This window comes from Phascolarctos cinereus, unplaced genomic scaffold, assembly GCF_003287225.1.
Source record: "Phascolarctos cinereus isolate Bilbo 61053 unplaced genomic scaffold, phaCin_HiC Scaffold_4;HRSCAF=312, whole genome shotgun sequence".
NCBI classification, from domain to species: domain Eukaryota; kingdom Metazoa; phylum Chordata; class Mammalia; order Diprotodontia; family Phascolarctidae; genus Phascolarctos; species Phascolarctos cinereus.
Window position 1 is genome coordinate 104,944,527 of NW_027555847.1, and position 21,238 is coordinate 104,965,764.

The 21,238-nt window shown below is 37.2% G+C and overlaps 1 protein-coding gene across 1 annotated transcript in view; it reads right to left on the reverse strand.

Moving 5' to 3' along the window:
• ADAMTSL1 (ADAMTS like 1) overlaps positions 1-21,238 on the reverse strand; it is a 409,980-nt gene that overhangs the window by 175,123 nt on the left and 213,619 nt on the right. Inside the window, 1 exon segment of the mRNA XM_078152482.1 lies at positions 18,309-18,393. Within this exon segment, the coding sequence (XP_078008608.1) occupies positions 18,309-18,393 (85 nt within the window).

Below are 21,238 nucleotides of genomic sequence, written 5' to 3' on the forward strand. Positions count from 1 at the left end.
ATATAGATATAGACATAGACATAGACATAGACATAGACATGACATAGATATAGATATAGATATAGATATAGATATAGATATAGACATAGACATAGACATAGACATAGACATAGATATAGATATAGATATAGATATAGATATAGATATAGATATAGATATAGATATAGATATGTATGTATGTATGTATTTGCATTTTGTTTGTACATAGTCCACTTAGACCATGAACTCTTTGAGAGTAGGGACTAGGACTAGTTTTTGCCTTTGTGTTCTCAGCACTTAGCACAGTGCCTTAGCACTTAGTAGGTGATTAACAAATCTCATTGATTTGATCCAAGCAAAATTTTCCAAAGGATTAGCTAAGTCACTAATCCCAAAATATATCATATCAAATTCCTTCCATTTATAATAACTGTCCACATATAGTCAAGGGGCCTCATGCACCTTTGCCATGTTCTAGGACTTTTCCACCTTATTATGTTCCTTAGCAAGACAACAAAAATGTTCATGAGAAATTGCCAAAATGAAGGACAGTTTTGTTGCTGATGCTAACAAATGCAGCTAAAAAAATCAACAACTAGCAGCAAGTTCTATTTCTTAATTGTTGTTAAGTGAATACTGTGGAATAAAGTAATATCCAAGATACATTTTTATTTTTTTGAAGAGAAATAATATAAACGTAACAAAAGGTGTCTCCCTGTAACAGCACTGTTTCCATTCCATTGTCTTCACTACGCATCATTTCACATGTCTTTTGCATTGCCCAAGTTTGTCTCCTTCTTTAAATCTTGAAATAATAATTCATTATGTTGACATATCACAGCTTGTTTAGTAATTCCCTAATTGTTGGTTGGCCATGAAAGTTGTTTCTAGTTTTTTTGCTAGTAAAAATAGAGTAGATATGAATGTGTCTGTATGGATAGGTCTTTTCCTTTATCTTTTTTTTTTAAAATAATTTCTTTGGGATGTAGGATACCTCTGAATGGTTAAAACTTATAGTTGGTTTTTAAGATCTTAACTTTATCCTAAAGATGGTATTAAAATAAAGGAGACAGTTACAAAAAGCATTCATAGAAGCTACATTGGCAATAGTGAAAAAATTGAAATAACCCTACATTTCCAATGATTAGGTTATGGCTGAATAAATGTGGTACTGGCAGAGGTGTGCAGGGAAATGTTTAACAACTGGCTCTCTAAAGCATGATACACTTTAAGATTTAATCTTCATTATTAAAATTTTCTCTGTCACTCCCTTAATTTAGACAATTAACAAAACAATAAATCAAGCCCTGATTTGTAGTATTTTCTGATTTTCCAGCTATAAATGTTCATACTGAAAATTTAACAACTGGCTCCCATTGGAACTGGTTCCAGCACACCCCTGGGAACAAGGTAGAATGGTAGAGTAGATCCAGGGCTGGGCCTAGGGTGAGAAAGACTTGGGTTCAACTATAACCTCTGGCACTTACTCAGTATATTACCCTGGGCAAGCTACTTAGCCTTTTGTTAAAGTCCTCTTGAAGGCCTCACTAAGTACGTTCCTGATATGTTTATAAGTGAAGATCTTAGGAGAAGAGAGGCCCTGTTTTACTTCTAGAAAACGCTCTGGTTGGATGTAAAGAGGAAAAAAAAACCTAGAGGGAAGGTAGTTTGGCATCTGGTAACCTTAGGGCTGACTTCATGGTGCTGTTTATGATGAACGACTTGGAGGGGGTTGATGTTAAGAAAGGAATAATTAGCAGTTGTTAGATGAAATGGAGAATCTATGAAGAGTGACTGGGTTAGTAAGCATCTACGCAGGAAAGAAAACCAATGACCAGGCCAGAGAGAGCAATAAAAAACTAGAAAACTCTCTAGGTTAAAAAAAAATTAGAAAAAAAAGTCATATTTCTTGTGTAAGCAATCAATTTATTCTTTTTAGGGGCCAGCCCTGGCATGATGAATTAACAGCCTTTTCCTGATATAGGACTGTCTTACGGCCTCTCCAAATTATGGAACGTTAATTTTGTGGCTGCAGTGAGAGGCTTCATTACCATTTCCTATTACATGTTCTTTGGCAAGATATCTCAAACTCATTTACCTGTACGGGGGTATCACTTCATCATTTAGTTTGTGTGTCAAGTTAAAATTGTTATAAGTATGTGACTATTAAGTCTCAACTCAGTCTTGATAAAGCATGTGTTTTCTTGATACACAGGCATCTTATAGAAGAAAGGGATTTATGGATGCTTGAAATCTTTCACTAGTCATTTTCATATGTCTCACAGATGAAACGATGCTTTTCCTTGTGTGGGCAGAAGCCTATAGTTAACTCCCATTCCTTTCTGGACTTTCTAAGACTTCATAAGGAGGGTTGAGAAAGATGAAAAACCAAATGGTCTATAGGTAGGTAGGAATATACAAGCAGGATGGAGCAGAGCTGAATGAAACAGAATAATTTTGCTGGGCCTCCCTGCTCTTAATATACTTATTATAAGCCTTGAAAACTGAACTGAGGGCTCAGCACTTATATAACAGTGAATTTACCTCCCACTTGGCTTTTTGGGTTTAGCCAGACACAGCATGGATTCAGAATAAGGCATTTCTTGAGGTTGGTTTGATCGTTACAAAAAAACATTTTCCAGAGATCAAAATGTCATGGCTGCTTTTACTAAGGCCCCTCTCCCTTCTTTTTACTGGGGGTGAGTAGATATCAGCTTGAAGCCAGATTGTAGTTTCAATGAAAAGCTGATTTTTTTTTTGCTTGACTTTGATAAAAATCTCATTTACTGCAAATGCTAAATCCTTTTCAGGAACTATTTCTACTTCATATGGAATAAAGGGTTTATCTGGCATGTTGTGAGAGTTTCTTTCCGCTAATTCAACAAGTTTGCTGTGGCTTTCCTGCTAAAGTTCAGTTAATTAAACCAGAACTTAATGGACTTAACATATATTGGTGGTGACAGGGCCCATGCTTTATTTTGGCACACGGCGATTCCATTAATTTGTCTTTGTCACTCTCTAGGGCACCGCTGAGCGATACAGCTTGGAGTTCGCTTTCGGTAAAATAAGTGGAGGAGCAAACCCTCGGGTGGGTGAAGCTAAGATTTAGAATAACTTGGTTTGCTGTAGAATATTCTGATAATGGAAGGGGAAAATAATCTTCTACGTACAGTTTTCTGTTGAATTAGTTTTTTGCATACGTGCTGTGAGCCAAGTAAAGGAGTCAAGTACATTTTATCCCAGATATTGGAGGAATAATAATAATTCACAGTGTAGTGCAGCAAAAACCCCTGGATCTGGGAGTCAAGAGATCCTGGTTTTCATAGGATGAGAGACTGAGAAGGGGCGTCAGAGGCCAGCCAGTCAAACCTCTCAGGCGCTGAGGAATCAGGCTCAGAAAAACTAAGCTAATTTTTAGCATGGATGAAGCCTTGGACCTGGAGTTCGGAAGGCCTGAGCTCAGATTTGGTCTCAGACACTAGCTATGTGACTTTGGGCCAGTCACTTAACCTTTGTTTGCCTTGATTTCCTCATCTATGCAGTGGAGATAACAGTAGCTCTGCCCTCTCAGGGTTGCTGTGAGGATCAAAAGAGATAATAATAGTAAAGCATTTAGCATAGTGCCTGGCACACAGCAGGCACTACATAAATGCCCTATTCCATTCCTTTTCCTGATTCCCCCTTAAGTGTAGTGCCTTCTCTCTATGGATTATCTCCATTTTCTCCTGTATATAGCTTACTTGTATATAATTGCTTTCGTATCCCTTCTGTTACGCTGTGAGCTCTTCAAGAGCAGGGACTGGTAATATTTTTTTTGGTTTTTTTTTTTCCTCTTTCTGCATCTCTGGTGTTTAGCACAGTGCCTTGCTCATAGTAGGTGCTTTAATAAATACTAATTGGCTAACAATGTAGGTAAACAGCTGCACCTTAGAGCTTCAGAGAATTGTCTGGGAGCACTGAGAGGTTGTCCACAGCCACAGAACCAATAAATGTCAGACACAGCACTTGAATCTGGTACTTTCTGACTCTATTTATATATCATTTAAACTTTGCAAAGTATTTCACTCTCTTCTCATTTCAGCCTCCCAAGAACCATTTGAGGTAGGTATTATGCCCATTTTATAGATGAGGTTATAGATGATTTGCCCACAGGCATGCTGCTAGAGGGTCTAAGGTGGGATTACAATTTGGTCTTCTTAATGATAGATTTAGCAATGCTGTCCATTATGCCATACTACCTCTCAGTGGACAAAGTATGCATTGAGGTAGTAATGGATGAAGTGATGTTGACAAATTAGGCAGTGGTGGTTGTGGGAAAAAGTGGCTATGCTACTGAATGATATTCCTTTTATGAGAGAAAGAAAGGCTGATTCCTCATCTCTCTCTCTCTTTCTCCCTGTCACACACACACACACACACACACACACACACACACACAAGTAGATTCTGGCCCCTAGTTGTGTGTGACATAAACGGAGAAATCCAGTGTTTAGGGAAACATATCAGTAGTTTCTACAGCCCATTTCCACAGCATACAGTTGGGAATCATTGAGCCCTATCTCTAATGAGATTAAATTCCAATGACTTGATCATTTGCTCTGACTAAAGATGTCATCCCTGCTACAAGTTCATTTCTCTGTAGTATTAATTAACCTTGCTGTCATAGCCAAATTCCAGTCTCATTTTACATATGCTATCAATTTGATTCAGGCTCATTTTGTCCTCATACTCAATCCCTTCTGCATTCTTCCTTCATTCCTTATTTAAACTGTTGGGCTACCGGGTCTCGGCCAAACCATTGCCATGTCTCAACTCAGACATGCATGACATTCCCACAGAGAACACTGGGTACAGTCTGGAAATTCCACGAAAAAATTCATGATTGGATTCCCTTTCATCAGATGCCACTAATACGTACTACGTCTATAACTAGGATCATTTCAGGGACCAGTAATTTTGTTGGTTTGCGGCTTCTAAAACTTAACAAAAATATAAATTTTTATGGACAAACTATCCATCACCCTGAAGCTAACTGAAAGGGGAAGATTTCCTCTGAACTTTGCGAGGTTAGCTCTTTGACAACAGGCACACACTCTTAACATTGGTTCTAGACTTTAAGTCTCTCCAGGTTGGTGGGTCTTATTCTAATATAGTCATTGAGAAACCACAGTCATTGCTAGACCATGATAAGGTTTTTGTTGTTGTTGTTGTTGTTGTTTTGTTTTTTGCTTTTTGGTAAAGCAATTGGGGTTAAGTGACTTGCCCAGGGTCACACAGCTAGTAAGTGTCAAGTGCCTGAGGCAGGATTTGAACTCAGGTCCTCCTGACTCCAAGGCTTGAGCTCTATCCACTGCACCACCTAGCTGCTCCCTATAAGGTTTTAAAGAAGGATTTTAGTGGAGGAACCATGAGCCATCATAAAACGTTAAAAAAAAATAAAGAACACCTTAGGATTTCTATACCTGCTTTCTCTTGGTCAGAATTCAAGACCCTAGTTAGGATAAATATGGAGAAACTTATCACCAGAATTTAGGCCACCATATGGTGAATTTTTTGGCCAAGGTGACCAACCTATATGATGTTGGGAAGGATCACAGTATCCATGTATGGAAGGAGTTCTCATACCAACAAAAAGCTCAGATCACTCAACATATCCATTAGGTCTTATGAAAGTGGTTCCAAGATGAACAATTTCAATATAATCTATCTAAACTAGGGTTTTGGGGCTCCCTGTAACCAACCCAAGCACTTGATTATCCAATCATGTAATTCAATATTTATTGAACACCTCTATGTTCGCTATGTTGGGTGCTGTAGGGAATATGGAGATATACAGGAAATGGCCTGGCTCTTGAGGAGGATGATTGCAATGAGGAAACAAAGCATGGAAAATTTTAAATGAGAACACAGGATTAAATTCCATATCACAAAATTCCACATGAATGACCTAGATGATAATGTCCATAAAATGCCACATAAATAAGTTGTTATGATTACTTCGATGTTTCGTGTATCTGTGACTTAGTCAGCTTAGGTGATCTCCACCAAGGAATTATATTACAACCTCTCATGCCTTTATGAATCATTGGGCCTAAAAAAACCTATCACCAGATGACCAGCCTGCTGGTGATGGGTCTCTCTCCACTCAGCCTGACTCAATTTCAGTCAACAGATACAATCATAATTACTGGAGTTACCATAGAAAACTTTGTAGCTTGGTATGCCTTGGCAGAAAGTATGTTCCACTAGCAAGACCTCTAAGAAGAGCTAGTATTTACATAGAACTTTGAGGTTTACAAAGCATGTTACATATGTTATTTCAGATGATCTTCACAACAACCCTGTTGGGTAGATGTTATTATTGTCTTCATTTTACAGATGAGGAAACTGAGGTAGATAAAGGTTAAATGACTTGCCTAGGGTCACAAAGCTAGCAGATGTCTGAGAATTTGAATGCAAATCTTCTTGACTCCAGTTCCAGTGTTCTATTCTCTATGCCAACCTAGCTGCCCAAAGAGTAGGGGGTCATTCCTGCATTATTGTGAGACATCCAAATAAGGTTTGACTGAATATATAATTATTAAATATTATGATTAGCGATGGTACCAACATTATTAGGAATTTATAAACAGAGAAGATGAAAACTGACAACTCAAGATCCGTTTTGTAGAAGAGGGGAGTCTCTGGGTGGGTCTTGAAGGATGGGTAGTCTTTGAAGACTTAGGTATGGTGAGAACATTTCAGGAGTGTGGAAGGAGATAGTGTAAGAATAATGTTACATTTATGTAGCTCTTCTCACAACAACCTTGTGAAGTAGTTAAGTATAAGTATTATTTTCATCTTACAGATGAGGAAACTGAGGTTCTGAAAAGTTAAATGACTTACCTTTAATTTCTAACATCTAGTAAGTGTGTGAGATAGGATTTGAACCCATCTCTGGATTGCAGGTTCATTCCTCTCTCCACTATATCACACTAACAGCAGTAATACTGGAAAGAGCAAGAGATGATTAGAGAATGCTGGGTAAATTGGTTGGTCTGGGACAGAGGTTTAGCCGTACTTTGTACCAGCTACACAAAAGAGTCATTGTGAATTTCTTTACTTATGGAGAGTAAAATTTAGAATGTTTAGTTTGAATGGCTCTGTTGTCTGTTCAATTATCTCTAAGCAGTGTTTTTACACTACAGAAAGACAAATCAGGTGCTATATTGTTAGATGACAAAGAAATATATCAAGAGAATTTTTTTTCTTTTAACAAGCTCTTGTTCTGTGTTTCTGTTGCTTGTAAGAGAATTCTATTCAAGCACCTTGTTTTGTGGCTATAAAAAACAGCACTTTCTGGAACCATTACTGATGTTTGGTTCACTAAATATACTTTGGGGGCAAATATAAAAACACATGTCAGACAATTAACATTTCTAGTCACTTTTTTTTTCCTAAAAAAGTATTCATATTCTTAACCACTGGGTTAAGTCATCCACATTCTCAGACACCTTCCAATGGGAATAATATAGATATATGCCTAGGCATTATATTTTCAAAATACATTTAAAAATGTAAACAAGGTATTTAAGGCCTTCAGCATTACTATATTGACTATTATTGGCCTTTCTTTCTATATCTAATTCCTTATGAGTTCTGTTCATACAAATGCATGACAAGAATTTCCTTCAGTTTCTCATTGAATCAGCCTCGTCACTAAGCTGATGCCATCTGGCATCCAGATATTATGGTTGCCCTCTGCTTTCTTTCTTTCTTGCCTTTTTTTTTTCTTTAATGGCTCACACCAAAGTTATTTATGGCAACATGTTAAAAGCCCGGGTATCGTGTTAAAGCACAAAAATGTTTTCCCAGCCATGGAGCTGGGAATCCAACAAGACAATGCAGGATTTTAAAAAATGCAACATCATGGAACATGAGACCATGTATCCCTCCCTGTCTTGTGTGGGTTACATTAAAGACGTTCATCTGGAAAGCCCCAGGGACTTGCTGTGAAGGCTGTTCATTAAGCGATGGGGGAGGGAGGACACCCAACACAATTCAATGAAATAAGTACCTATCATGTGAAAAGCACCCCCTCTCCTACCTGCTGCCTTCAGCCAGGTTCTGACTATCTGGAACACAGCTCTAAGCAAGAAACAATAATTTAGAAATCAGCAAGTCGGGCAAATTCAGAAAAAGGAGGAAAGGTAAAAACAGATCCCAGGATACCTTGAGGTCAGAAGATCAAGACAGTTTAGGGCAGTCCTGGTGCTATGGTATTGGGGATGGTAGGGATGATGAAAACGAGTATGAAGAAGAAAAGGTGAACCAGGACGTTTCTGGTCTACATATTTTGCTTATCATTGATGATCCTGATCATTCATCCCATCTGCTGTGGGTCTTTAGAACAGGCAATCCATGGGTAGGTGGCATCAGGTGGGTGAAGTCAGGTTGATGCAGAAAGGAAAGCAGGCCAGGGGAGAGAGGAATGATGATGATGGGAATCAAAGTAGGGGTTGGGATGCAGAGATTTTTTCTGAGAGTGGTCCTCCAGTGGCCAACCATTCCCCAGCACCCCTGCTTTGGGGAGCCTTCCCAGCCTCCATACTGGCATCATAGAACAAAGCTCTGGTGGCTTTGTGCTAGTTACAAATCTGCTCTGAGCAACACAAAACTAGGAAGGATTTGATTTGCTTGGGTACCCCATTTGTCCTCTTTTCTTCTGCCTGAGTGCCTAGTAGTTCTGGGAAGTAAAAACTATATGATCTATAGAAACTTAGGGAACTTGAAATAGAAGGCTAGGTTTTTTAAATACTATGGTTCTTTCTTTCTGTTGTTAAGACACGAAGAGATGTGAGTCATTATTATTGTTATTTTTGTCATCTTTGTCATTGAGTATCCATCTCATATAGTTACCTCCACCCTTAGCTGTACCATTTGGTAAATTACATCATCCACTGTATTCAATAGTATGTTAGTGGCCTGAAGGAGTCAAGGAAATGAACCATTTCCTTCCTACTCATATGCAGGATTAGGCATATTCAACAAGGCATCTAGCTTCCAGGGTAGTAAGTTCCTGTTCAGTAGCAAAAAAGATTCTCTCCTGGGTCCTATTTCAAAATGGTCACTGTAGTATTATCTCCAACCCCATACCCTCTAAGCAATTAAACTGTCAAAATTTCTATTTTGTCTACTAGGCTTCAAGTGATGTTTATCCCTCTGTCCCAACAGAAAGTTAAAATCAAGCATTGAAAATAAAAGACTTGTTGACTATTAAATAATTCTTTTGCCCATTCCAGAAAAGTTTGCTTTGTGACTGGCCTGAGCTTATAGGGAGGACAAATTATGGTATACATATATCCCTGATCCCCTACCAACTATGAGCTCAAGCTGAATTTTGAGAACTTTAAAATGGTCATAACCATAACTCTCTCTATGTATATATAAAACCATATATATTTACATATTTGTAATTGATACATTCAGTCTAGCTTTTAAATAACATATCCCAAACCTAACTTGATGTTCTTAGCAGTCAGTGATGGCCAAACTCAGAAAGGACATAATTTGACCTACTGGTGGAAAAAGGTGAGTCCAGAGATAATTTTGTTACTTTGTTACTTCATCCATCCCATTTCCTACAATTTAGGAATCTATTAAAACTATATAAGAAAATTGAGGTCTTTAATGGTCTTAAAATTCTATGGACCTCTTTTTCTCAAATTTATCTCTAAACGCCACCTTTCTTCCTGTTATATAAACTCCACACTTTCTTGTAGATTTGTACTCAGTGAACCTGAAAAAACCGGGGCATCATTTTTTTCATGTCTCTTTCCTGGGAATATATATAGAAAGATCTGAAATTTAAAAAGAAACCCAAGGTATTTTAATGGCTTTTTGGGGGTAGTCTTCATTATGAGTAATGCCCACCATTTGCCTTTTATTCCTGCAAGTATTTAATATTGTTGCCGTTTTTCAGATTTTCTGTAGTGAATTGGGTCAACTGGCAATGACGGTAATAATTGAAGACCATAGGTCATATCAAAGAATTTACAGTTAGAAGGGTCTTTAAGGGCAATGCAGTACAGTGAAAAGTGCTAGCTTTGGAGTCAGTAGATTTGAGGTTGAATCCTAGCTTTTCTACTTAACTATTCGTGTTCTTTGGACCAAATGACTTAATCTCTTTGGGTCTCAGTTTTCTTACTTGTAAAATGAGAAAGTTGGAGGATGGCAGAATAGGAGGAAACAGAACCCCACATATCTTCCCCACAGGTGTTCTAACAGAGATCTAAGGAGAGCACCTGAAGGAGTGGTGATCACTGGTGATCTAAGAACAAAATTCAGCTCAGACCCAGCCTAAGGCTGTATACTGGACAATGATGAAGAGTGAGGCCATGGATTTAGACTCATCCAGGTCTGAGGCCTGCATCTGAGTAACAAGGAATAAGAAGGGGAAGGAGTTTAGACAAAAGGGGAGCCTGCAGTTCTATCTCTCAACCTGCAGAGTCTTCCCAGCTTGCTGATGGGGACTGGGACCAGCAGTAGTCTACCAGTGCTCTAACACCAGGATTGTGAGGATCAGATGAGCTCATATTTTAAAACACTTTGCACAGGGCCTAGTACATAATAGGCACTTTATAAATGCTAGTTATTATTATTATTATTACTATTATTAACCAGAGGCAAACCCATAGTTGTGTTTTCTAGACTCAAACTAGAGTTAAGATCTTTTAAAACTTAGAATTGCAGGGAAACAATCAGATATCACCCTCCATCAGACCTCTTATAGTGCATTTAAAGTTTGAATTGGGAGCAGCTAAATGGTTCAGTGGATAGAGTGCCAGGCTGGAATCAGGAAAATTCATCTTCCTGAGTTCAAATCTGGCTTTAGACAGCTACTAGCCATGTGGCTAGACCTTGGGCAAGTCACTTAATCCTTTTTGCCTCAATTTTGTTATCTGTAAAATGAGCTGGAGAAGGAAGTGTAACTCACCCCAATATCCTTGCCAAGAAAACCCCAAATGGAGTAAGGAACAGTCTGATGTGACTGAAAAATGGCTGAACAACAATACAACAAAGTTTGAATGTCCCTGACCTTAGCTGTTCCTGACATCCTTGAAGAACACAAAACTCAGTCCCTAAAATTGCATCAGGATGACTCCAGATAATACAAAAAAGGCCTGAGAAAGGCTTTGAAATTCACTCTACAAGAATATAGAGCTTTGTCATAATACAAAGTCCCAATTCAGGAAGTAAGGTGGAAGAATGAGTTAAAAAAAGATGCCCACAATAAAGAGTTACTACCAGGCTTGGGATATTCAAAACTAAACCCAGAATAAGAAAACAACTCCAAAATACCTACAAGCAAAGTCCTAAAGAAAAATAAATCTTGACTGTAAGATCAATTAAAATTCCTGGAAGAAATAAAGCAAGAGTTTAAAAAAGGGTTTAAATGATACTATACATGAAATGAGACTTCTAGAGAAAAGAACTGGAAAAGAAATGAGAAGAAAAGACATGAAAGCAGAATTAATAACTTAGTATAAGAGACATAAACCCTGACCCAAGTATCAGGCTCCTTGAAAATTAGAATGAACCAAATAGAAGGTAATGACTGCATGAAACCGTAATATATTTTATATAAAAAACAACTGACCTGGAAAACAGATCAAAGAGAAATAATTTTAAAATCATTTTATTACCTGAAAACCATCATGAACCAAAAAAAGAGCCTGGATATGATATTTTAGGAAACTTGAAAGAAAATTCCTTTGATTTTAAAGAACCAGAGGGCAAATAAAGATAGAAAAAAATCCTTTGGTTACCTCCTGAAATAAACTCCTAAATGAAAAATCTCAGCAACATCCTAGCCAAAATCCAGAGCTTCTAGATCAAAGAAAAAAAAATACTGTAAGCAGCCAGAAAGAGTTCAACTAATAAGAAGCCACAGTCAGAATCACACAAAATTTAGCAGCTATTCCTACACGAGGGATATAATATAACATGACATTCCAAAAGCAAAAAATATGGGTTTACAAAGAATCCTAACTTACTTAGCAAAATTTACTATGATCCTACACTTGGAAAAAAATGGATCTTTAATGAAATAGAAGACTTCCAAGAGATCCTGAAGAAAAGAACTGAATAGAAATTTTGAAATACAATCACAAGATTCAAGATAAACATAAGAAGAACAATCAGAAGTGATTATACAAGGATGAAGCATTTTACAATTTAATAGGGGGAGTTGATATAAGTATACCCTCAGAGCGGTAATGTCATTGGGGTAATTTGTTGTGCAGTTGTTCAGTCACATCCAACTATACGTGAACCCATGGACCATACTTTCTATGGGTTTTTCTTGGCCAAGTTACTGGAGTGTTTTGCCATTTCTTTCTCCAACAGATTAAGGCAAACACAGATTAAATGACTTGCCCAGGGTCACACAGCTAGTAAGTGTCTGAGGCCAGATTTGAACCTCAGTCTTCCTGACTCTAGTCCCAATGTTTTATCCACTATCTAGCTACCTAGAAATGTTTAAATATGGAAAAAAAACCAAACAGATATTGAGGTGATAGGCATAAATATGTTAGAGGTCCTGTGAATAAATTTATCATATTTTGATGATATTAAAGGAAAGGAAAATAAAGGAAAAAGGAATATACTAATGAAGAATGGGAGAGCTTATTTCGTATAGCTGAAGTACATAAGAAGGAGATTATATGAACAAGGAGGAAAGGGAGGGGCACATGTATCACTTGAACCTTACCTTCATATGAAGTAATTAAAAGATGGTAGAACACATGCACAGAAAGAATTTGGTGTAGAAGTACATTCAACTCATCAGAGAAAAAAGAGGGGATGGGTAGAGAATAATAAGAAGAAAGATGGTAGATTCAAGGAGGGATTAGTTGTAAGCAAAAAAATCCCAAGAAACACACCACCTTCAAACCTCAGAGTGTAGATTGTAAAGAGAGAAAGAAAGAAAAGGGCAGGAACAGTTTGGAGTGATACAAAATGAAATGAGCAAACATAGGAGAACAATTTATGCAGTAATGACCACATAAAGACTAACAACTTTGAAAGACTTAACGTCTCTTAGCGATGCAATGACTAAGCATTTTCAGAGGACTAATAATGAACTATGCTACCTACCTTCTGACAGAGACATGATGGATTCAAGATTCAGAGTAAGATATATGTTTTTGGACGTGTACAATGTGGGAATTTGTTTTGGTCAACTATACATATTTATTGCAAGGTTTTTAATTCTTTTTTTTTTAATTGGAAGGGGTGGTTATGCAAAGGAGAGAAAATAAATACTTGTTAACTGAAAGATAAAAATACAAAGAAAAAAATCAGAAAGTTGGACTCTGTCACCTTCAAGGTCCCTTCTAACTAAATTTATCATCCTAAGATCTAGTAGTCCATTCCTCGCTCCATTATTTTATAGATGACAAAGTCAAGGTTCTGAGAGACTGAAATAAGTTGTGTCAGGTCATACAGGTAGGAAATATCAGAGAGCCAGTATTTGAATCCTGGTTCTTTGACTCCAAATTCAGTGCTCTCTGAACCAAACCTGCTGGTGTGTCATTTAGCTTTGGTTTAGGTCAGACCAAGAATTGTACCTCTTCCCCTGGCTGTCTTACACATTTCTGCTGTTCCTTGTGTGGCAGATCTTGCAAAGTGGGATGGCTGACAGTGCAACCCAGATCCAATATTGGAAAAGCAACACAGAGAACATGTACGCTATAAATGGCAAGGAGGACAGCAGCTTGACTTTGAACATGAAAAAGGTTCTTAGAGATCACATTATTCAGTGTTTTTTGCAGAAAGTCAGACCAGTATGTGAAAATATCGCATTTATCTTACAGTGGCTGATTCCCATCATGACCTTAGATTCTTATTTATAATGGTCTTTAATAGCTTACAAGGGGCAGCTAGGTGGCACAAAGGATAGAGTGCTGGGCCTGGAGTCAGGAAGACTCATCTCCATGAGTTCAAATCTGGCCTCAGACACTTACTCCCTCTGTGACCCTTGGCAAGTCACTTAATAAGGCAATGGCAAACCACCTCAGTATCTTTGCCAAGAAAACTCCATGTGGGGTCACGAAGAGTTGGACATGATTGAAAAATGATTGAACTAAAACAAAAAAATCAGCTTACTATTCCACATTTTAGGATTATGATTGTTAACCATTTACTTAACACTTTACATGTGCAACAAATGGACTTTCTTACTTATCTATGATTATAGTAAGACTGCACATTTCTATAACCTTCATAGTTTCCTCTCAATAGCCCTGTGAAGTAGATAGCATATTATCTCTATTTAAGAGATGCAGAAACTGAAGCTCTTAGAATTAAAATGACATGCCCAGGGTCACATGGCTAATCAGTCGCAGAGATAAGGTCTAAACCCCGACCTTATACAAGGAATCCCAAGTGCTTTTTTTTTTTAAATATTTTTTTTTAATTTTTAGGCAATTGGGGTTAAGTGACTTGCCCAGGGTCACACAGCTAGTAAGTGTCAAGTGTTTGGTCTGAGGCCATACTTGAACTCAGGTCCTCCTGACTTCAGGGCCGGTACTCTATCCACCATGTCACCTAGCTGCCCTTCTATTCGTGCTCTTTCAGAAACACAGCACTGCCTTCTCTCCGTACCGATGAGGTGGCGGAATTCCTATTCACATTCTGGGAAATACTCTTTACTACCTCTTTAAAGCAATTCTCCAAGAAAGGTACATCACTGAACAAGAGCTAAGATCTTGGATCCCTGTGGCCACTTCTTTCTTTCCTTTCAGACACCTCCATATCTAAACATTACCATTCAAACAAAACCATTTGAGGAGGGGGGAGAAGAAACAACTTGCTGACAGCACATCATTTTGTCATTATTCACTGGTGAGTAATTAGCATTTGCTATAGATATATATTTTAAAAACTTGTTAAAAGAATCCAGGCCTGCAAAATTATGTCTCTCAAATTAAAATCAATTAAAAATTAAACAAAAGTGGTTTGTGTGGAACTCTGGACCTTTTTTTTTTAAAATAGGATTCAGTGAACTGAACATATGAAGTACATAAAATATGGAAACTATATACACTTCATTACAGTATTCTACAGCTGCCACTTATTTCATTTTGGTATAAAAATAATTATTGTTTTGAGTACAATAGTGTCCATTTCCTTTGCACTGCCCCAGTGCTCCGATTACCATCTACTTCAATTCCGATTAATCATGCCAAGATGGCAATTCCATGAAACTAAGAGTAAAATTTATTAGTCTAATATGTGGCTGCAGTTTCAATGACTGGAACTATGTGTTTAACTGCTTTGGGGATTTTATTAAGATGAAAGCTAAACACAATGCACCTCAATCAGACTTTAAGTGGACAAAGCAACTTATAAAATACCCTGAACTAGGGTACCCGTAATGTTTTGGTAGGTATTAAACTATGCATGCTCCTTCAATTTGATGGGTATTTAACTGCGGGAAAGATATTTATCGATGAAAGATGTTTAAATTAATTTCTGCTATGCTCTGATGTTACTTAAAGCAGGTCAAAATATAGCAATAAACATGGGATTATGATAGAAGATAACTGACAAAATATAGAATACATGAAAGAGAGCAGTATGGTTGATTTTTAGTAAAATAATGCCCTTCTGGTTTTAGATTTAGCTCAAGCTTTACATAAGTATGGAGTAAACTGTTTTGTTTATATGACATCTTTCTGTGTCCTAAATGGGAACAGTTAATATCCCTTGGGGAAAACAAAAACAAAAACAAAAACAAACAAACCCAAAAACAAAAACTAAGGAAGCAGAATAGGTTGTTTGAGCCAGGTTCTTGTTGGAGAAAGTCCCAAGTTTGAACCTTAAAATGATGCTGTTAAGGCTGTATCATAATCTCAAATCAGTCTAACTGCCTTTCCCCTAATGTTATATGTTGTTGCTTGTTTTTCCATAGAAGCAGGGGAGGGTGAAGTAAGTATCTTTTAAATTAAAGAACAAATAACAAATACTTCTTTTCAGAAAATACAAATAACTGAAATCTTCCCTGATGTCGTCTTGGGCCAGAAATGTGACCTATGGGGAGAACTGAGTGAATGACTACAATTTATTTTGTTACTATCTAAACCCGTTCTTGGATATTATGTGTAAGTGTAAACATACAAATATGCTAGCTCGTTGGGATTGGGGACTTCCTGATGGGGAAAGCAAAGCAGAGTAACAAATTGTCTCCAATTCAGAAACTTTAAAGAATTACCAACTTAGATCTTTAGAAAATTAACCATGGCCCTCAAATCTTAAGTCAAGACTTCCTGATCCCAGTCAGTCCTCTATCAGTATGCCCTTGCTAACCAGTTAGTTCTTCAAGTCAGAGCTGTGTAAGACAGCATGGTACAATGGACACAGTGGCGTCCTTGGAGTATTTGGGTTCAAGTCCTGCCTCTGGCACATATTGCTGGTTGTTTATTTAACTCCTGGGAGACTTTCTTAGACAATAACTTTCAAATGTGTTGTTAGCCTGAATGGTAGAAGAAGTTTTGAAACCAGAATTCACAACACTGATGAAATATCAGATTCAGACCTACCATACAGGATGTCCTCTATTAAAGCTCTAATAAGTTTAAAAATGCACTGACTTTTTAGAGGGCCCTGTGTGCGTATGTATGTGTGTATATATGGAAATATATACACATATATGTATATATACACACATATATACACACATTTGAAAAATGTATTTTGGGGGATCTTTTCCCTTGTTTCTTTTTCCTTTTCAATTTGAAAACAGAGAACTTATTCTGTGCCCTAGCAAATTCATTTTTAAAGTGAATAGGTTCAAGAAAATTCTAAATTGCAGAATTATATACTTTAGTTTTCAATAGAAAAAAGAAAAAGAAAAAAAGAACTTTCAAAACATCATGACTCAAGGGAAATTTAATCCACACGTTCATAAGAAAACAATGCTTATTTTGAAAGACATTTTACATACCAAAAACCATTTGCGCAGAGATGATTTTGGGTGTGGTTGCTGTTTATTGATAATATGCTAACCTTCCCATCTGGAGATGACTTTCATTTTACCATTATTAGAGTGAGTACTCTGAGTCCTTTTTCTAGTTGTGTTGTTGGATTTATACCAATCTATTTAATGCTTTTACTTACTTCTCTTTATGAGAGATGGTGGGCAGCATAAATGAAGACCTGTATGTCATTGGCTGAGTTTTTTTTTTTTTCAAATGGACCTGGAGATTTCATGTTATAGAGGAATCCTAAGGAACCAATTTCTTCTAACAATGCAGACTGACAACTGTTGTGGAACTTAGAGTCTTTGAGTGTTACTTGGGGGCAGTAAGAGGTTAAGTGACTAGCCCAGCATCACATGGTATGTGTCAGAGGAATGTCTTAAACCTGGATTTTTCTGATGCCAAGGCCGGATCTATCCAACAAGCTGCACTGTCTCTCTTGTTGAGACTACTTTTTGTTAAAAATGGAGCAGTCCGTCACCACCCAGTTACAAGGTCACAGTCAAAGCCACAGTGGAACAGTCATTAATTGAAGCGAAACATGGCCCTCTCCTCCATTCGGATACCCACCTCTATTAGGCAGAAGAAAGGAGAGCTAATACACTTTGCTTCTCCTAGACTTATTCCTATTTCCTTGGACTCTGTGGTCTCTGCAGTATGTAATAATGGATAGAGTACTGGGCTTGGAGTTATAGAGACTTGGGTTCAAATCTCACTTGTAATACTTATTAGTTCTGCAAGCACAGTCAAATTACCTAACCTCTATGTGCCTCAAGTAACTACTTGGACTCATTTACTGTGTAGTAGATAGGCTGTGATCTGCATTGGGGAAAAGAAGATAAACAAAGGGAAGTTTCCTATGCTTACAAAAGGACAGATTCTTGATGCATTTGCATTGCTTACATAGCCACATTGAAAAGTTGGGGGATGGGATGAGCTCTCCATCCTTCTCATCCACAAAATTTTCTATCATCAAAGGGTATAGATTTGGCTCTGTTTTGTTGGAGGACAAACCTTAAGGAGGGAGGAAAGAAAAATAGCCTACAAGGCTGATGAGGGAAGATGGCACAATCTCCACTTTTCCCTCTCTGGGCAATGTTGAAAAACTTTCCACGAGCAAGCACAAGTTGTGAAAAAATATTATTGGCATATCTATGTTTGGGAAACCACAAAGCCATATTTCATCAATCTTAGGATGTTTACACTTAGTTTGAAACTTAGAACCTGTGAAAGCTGAGACCAGGGAGGCACTTTCTTTTTTAATTAAATGGCTTGAAAAGAAAAACAACGTGTACTCTCAAAACTTACGAGGGCTCTTCTGACACCACGGCTCCTTCTTCCAGTTCTTGAGCTTGCTTATGCCATGGCAGCTTGGCTTCCACAGGAAGTTTCTCTGAAAAGCATATGCATAGACATGAAAAAGATGAGCTCAGAACTAAGTTTGGGTTCCAGGGAAGTCTGTTTTCTCTCTAAGCTTCTCTGTCTCTGTGGGCTATATATTTGCAAAGAGAGGTTTTCTCTGTTGATTATGTGCTAATAACTAATAGTTGACTTATTAATTTCCTGGTTCTTTTATTTGAATTGAACTCATATCATTAGAATCCTACAACTAGGAACTGTTTCCCGAGAGAAAAGCTTTGTGTATTCTGATGAACAAAGAACTTTTTATGCCCTGTGTTGTACGTTATAAAAAGTTCATTGTTGAGCTCGAGCAATAGAAACAAGGGGGAAATGACAACACCAAGAAGATAGGTTCCATACTGAGTTACACAGGAAAGTTTTTAAGCATCTTTTTATGTAATTAATTTCAAGTTTTTAAAAAAAGCACCAATTGAGTGCCTATTATATGCTGAGATAAGGGGCAAGGGCTCTGGGTGTTAGAAAAGTAAGACATGTTCTCTTTCTCAAGGAGTTTAAAATTTAGTAATGGAGAATTAAAAACTTGACACAAATATTGTTGTCATCCAACTAACTGTTCCCAATCATTGTCAGTGATGGATGGCTAGTGCCCATGGCCTTGCTATTTCCCATACATATTTCTTGACTCTGCTTGGCTCTCCACATTGGAGTTTAAGAGAAATGGGGTAATGGCTATGCATAAAGAAACAGACAACAGAGTATATAAAGAATGATAGAATAAATACTTCTGATAATTGTATGTTAACCTGAAAACTGTCTGAGCATGCCTATCTTGTGCAGACATTTGTAATTTTAATAAAGGCCTTACATAAATGAATTAATGCTTTTTTCTTATGGAAATTCTACAGCAGGAATGGGAACCTGTGGCCTTGAGGCCATATGTGGCCCTCTATGTCCTCAAGTATGGCCCTTTGATTGAATCCACTATTTACACACTTAAAGGATATGTATAAATCTGACTTTCTGTGTGTAAGCTTGGACTAAGTCTTGGTAATGGCTGAGATACACCTCAAGAAATAGGGAACCAAACAAAAACAATGCTTTGCAACGTTAGTGCTACTGGTAGCTATGTATATAGCATGTAGGTTTTTATGATGGGGGAAAAGGAAGCCTCTTATTAATATTTTTTAAGTCTCTATCTTGGAATCATCAACTCTGAGTCTAATGAGCGGCCACTTTATCTTTCATTCTTTTTTTTTTTCTTTTAGTGAGGCAATTGGGGTTAAGTGACTTGCCCAGGGTCACACAGCTAGTACATGTCATAAGTCTGAGGCCTTATTTGAACTCAGGTCCTCCTGACTCCAAGGCCAGAGCTTTATCCACTGCACCACCTAGCTGCCCCTTCATCTTTCATTCTTGAAAAAAGATAAAACAATACTACCTTTTAAAAATTAGCACAAAATATAAGAATTTACAATATGGCTCTGATACAGTTCAACATTTCTCACAGCACAACTCCTTTTAGCTAAATATGGTCTGCACTGTTTCTTAAAATGGAAAAGAAATCTGGTAATTTGAACTCATAACATATTGCTTGGAATATCTGGCTATATGCTATAATTCTCAGCAATGACATTCGCAGGAAATGGAATGAAATTAAGATAATACATGAACAAAGGAACCATGTAGCACGAGATAACAGTGGATAGTCCAAGTGCTCTAGTGTCCTCACAAAATGTTAAAAGACCTAGGGGAGGACTTTGGATTTACTGGGTATATTTTCTAAGGTGAATTTGTAGGAGGATCATGGGATCATAGGATAAGATGTGGCTAGGTGGTGATCTGTACTTGATGGAGGGAACTCCCACAATGATGGGATTATGCCACCATGAACGTATCTTACTCACGCAGGTACCATTTGCAAAACACCTGGAAGTTAGAACATAAGCCATAATCAATCATTTGCTTTGTTCCACCATTTCCTCCACATTAGCCCACTAATTTAGAATATGCTTCCCAGCCTTCACAAAAATGGCTGCCAAGATTCCTATTCTGACATATTTATTGGTACCATTTATGAGTGAATCTGCTTTTATTACATAAGCCAAAGAAGCACTATCACCATTTTAGAATATGTAATTACAAAGATGAAAGAAATATGCCCATATTCATACACACGCACACACTGTAGAATTATATGGCATTTTAATGCTGTTTAGCAAGCCAGATCTTTCTACTTAACTGTGAAAAACAAGGTTTCATTCTCAGATAGTTAACCACAAACTACTTTTCATTCTCTGAAGTGGCTTGCTAAAGAGAGAACTAGAAAACATATTACTACTTTAAATTAAGGATATCATCACTTCCCTTTTATATATGTGCACTGTTTAATTACCTTAAAAGTAAAGCCAATGAAAAATATTGAGCTGCTCAATCCAGAATGGACTGCCATGATTTGAAAGCTAGCAATGTGGTATATCTCCACAAAAAGGAGTTTTACTGACATTCTATACATTCCCAGCAAGATAAATCAAAACTAAAGAGGGACTCTATTTTAGGTAGAAGCCTGAGCTTCTCTTTCCATTAAACAAACAAATAAACAAAACAAAAAACTACTAGCAATAGACAATGAAGCTTCATTTCATATATGAGCAATCACTTTTTTCCTTTCTGTGAGTAACCATTTGTCATAATTGATTACTGCCATTCTTTTCAATGATTTCTTTTTTTAATCATAGTTTAGAACTTGTAATGACATTCACTTTTGCCCAAGACATCATAGTTTGTGGTAAGGAGTAAAAATTTGATTGACAATGTAGAGATAAATAAATTTAAAAAGCAGTTTTAAAAATCAGATGGGATATGAGAGTCAGTTTTTT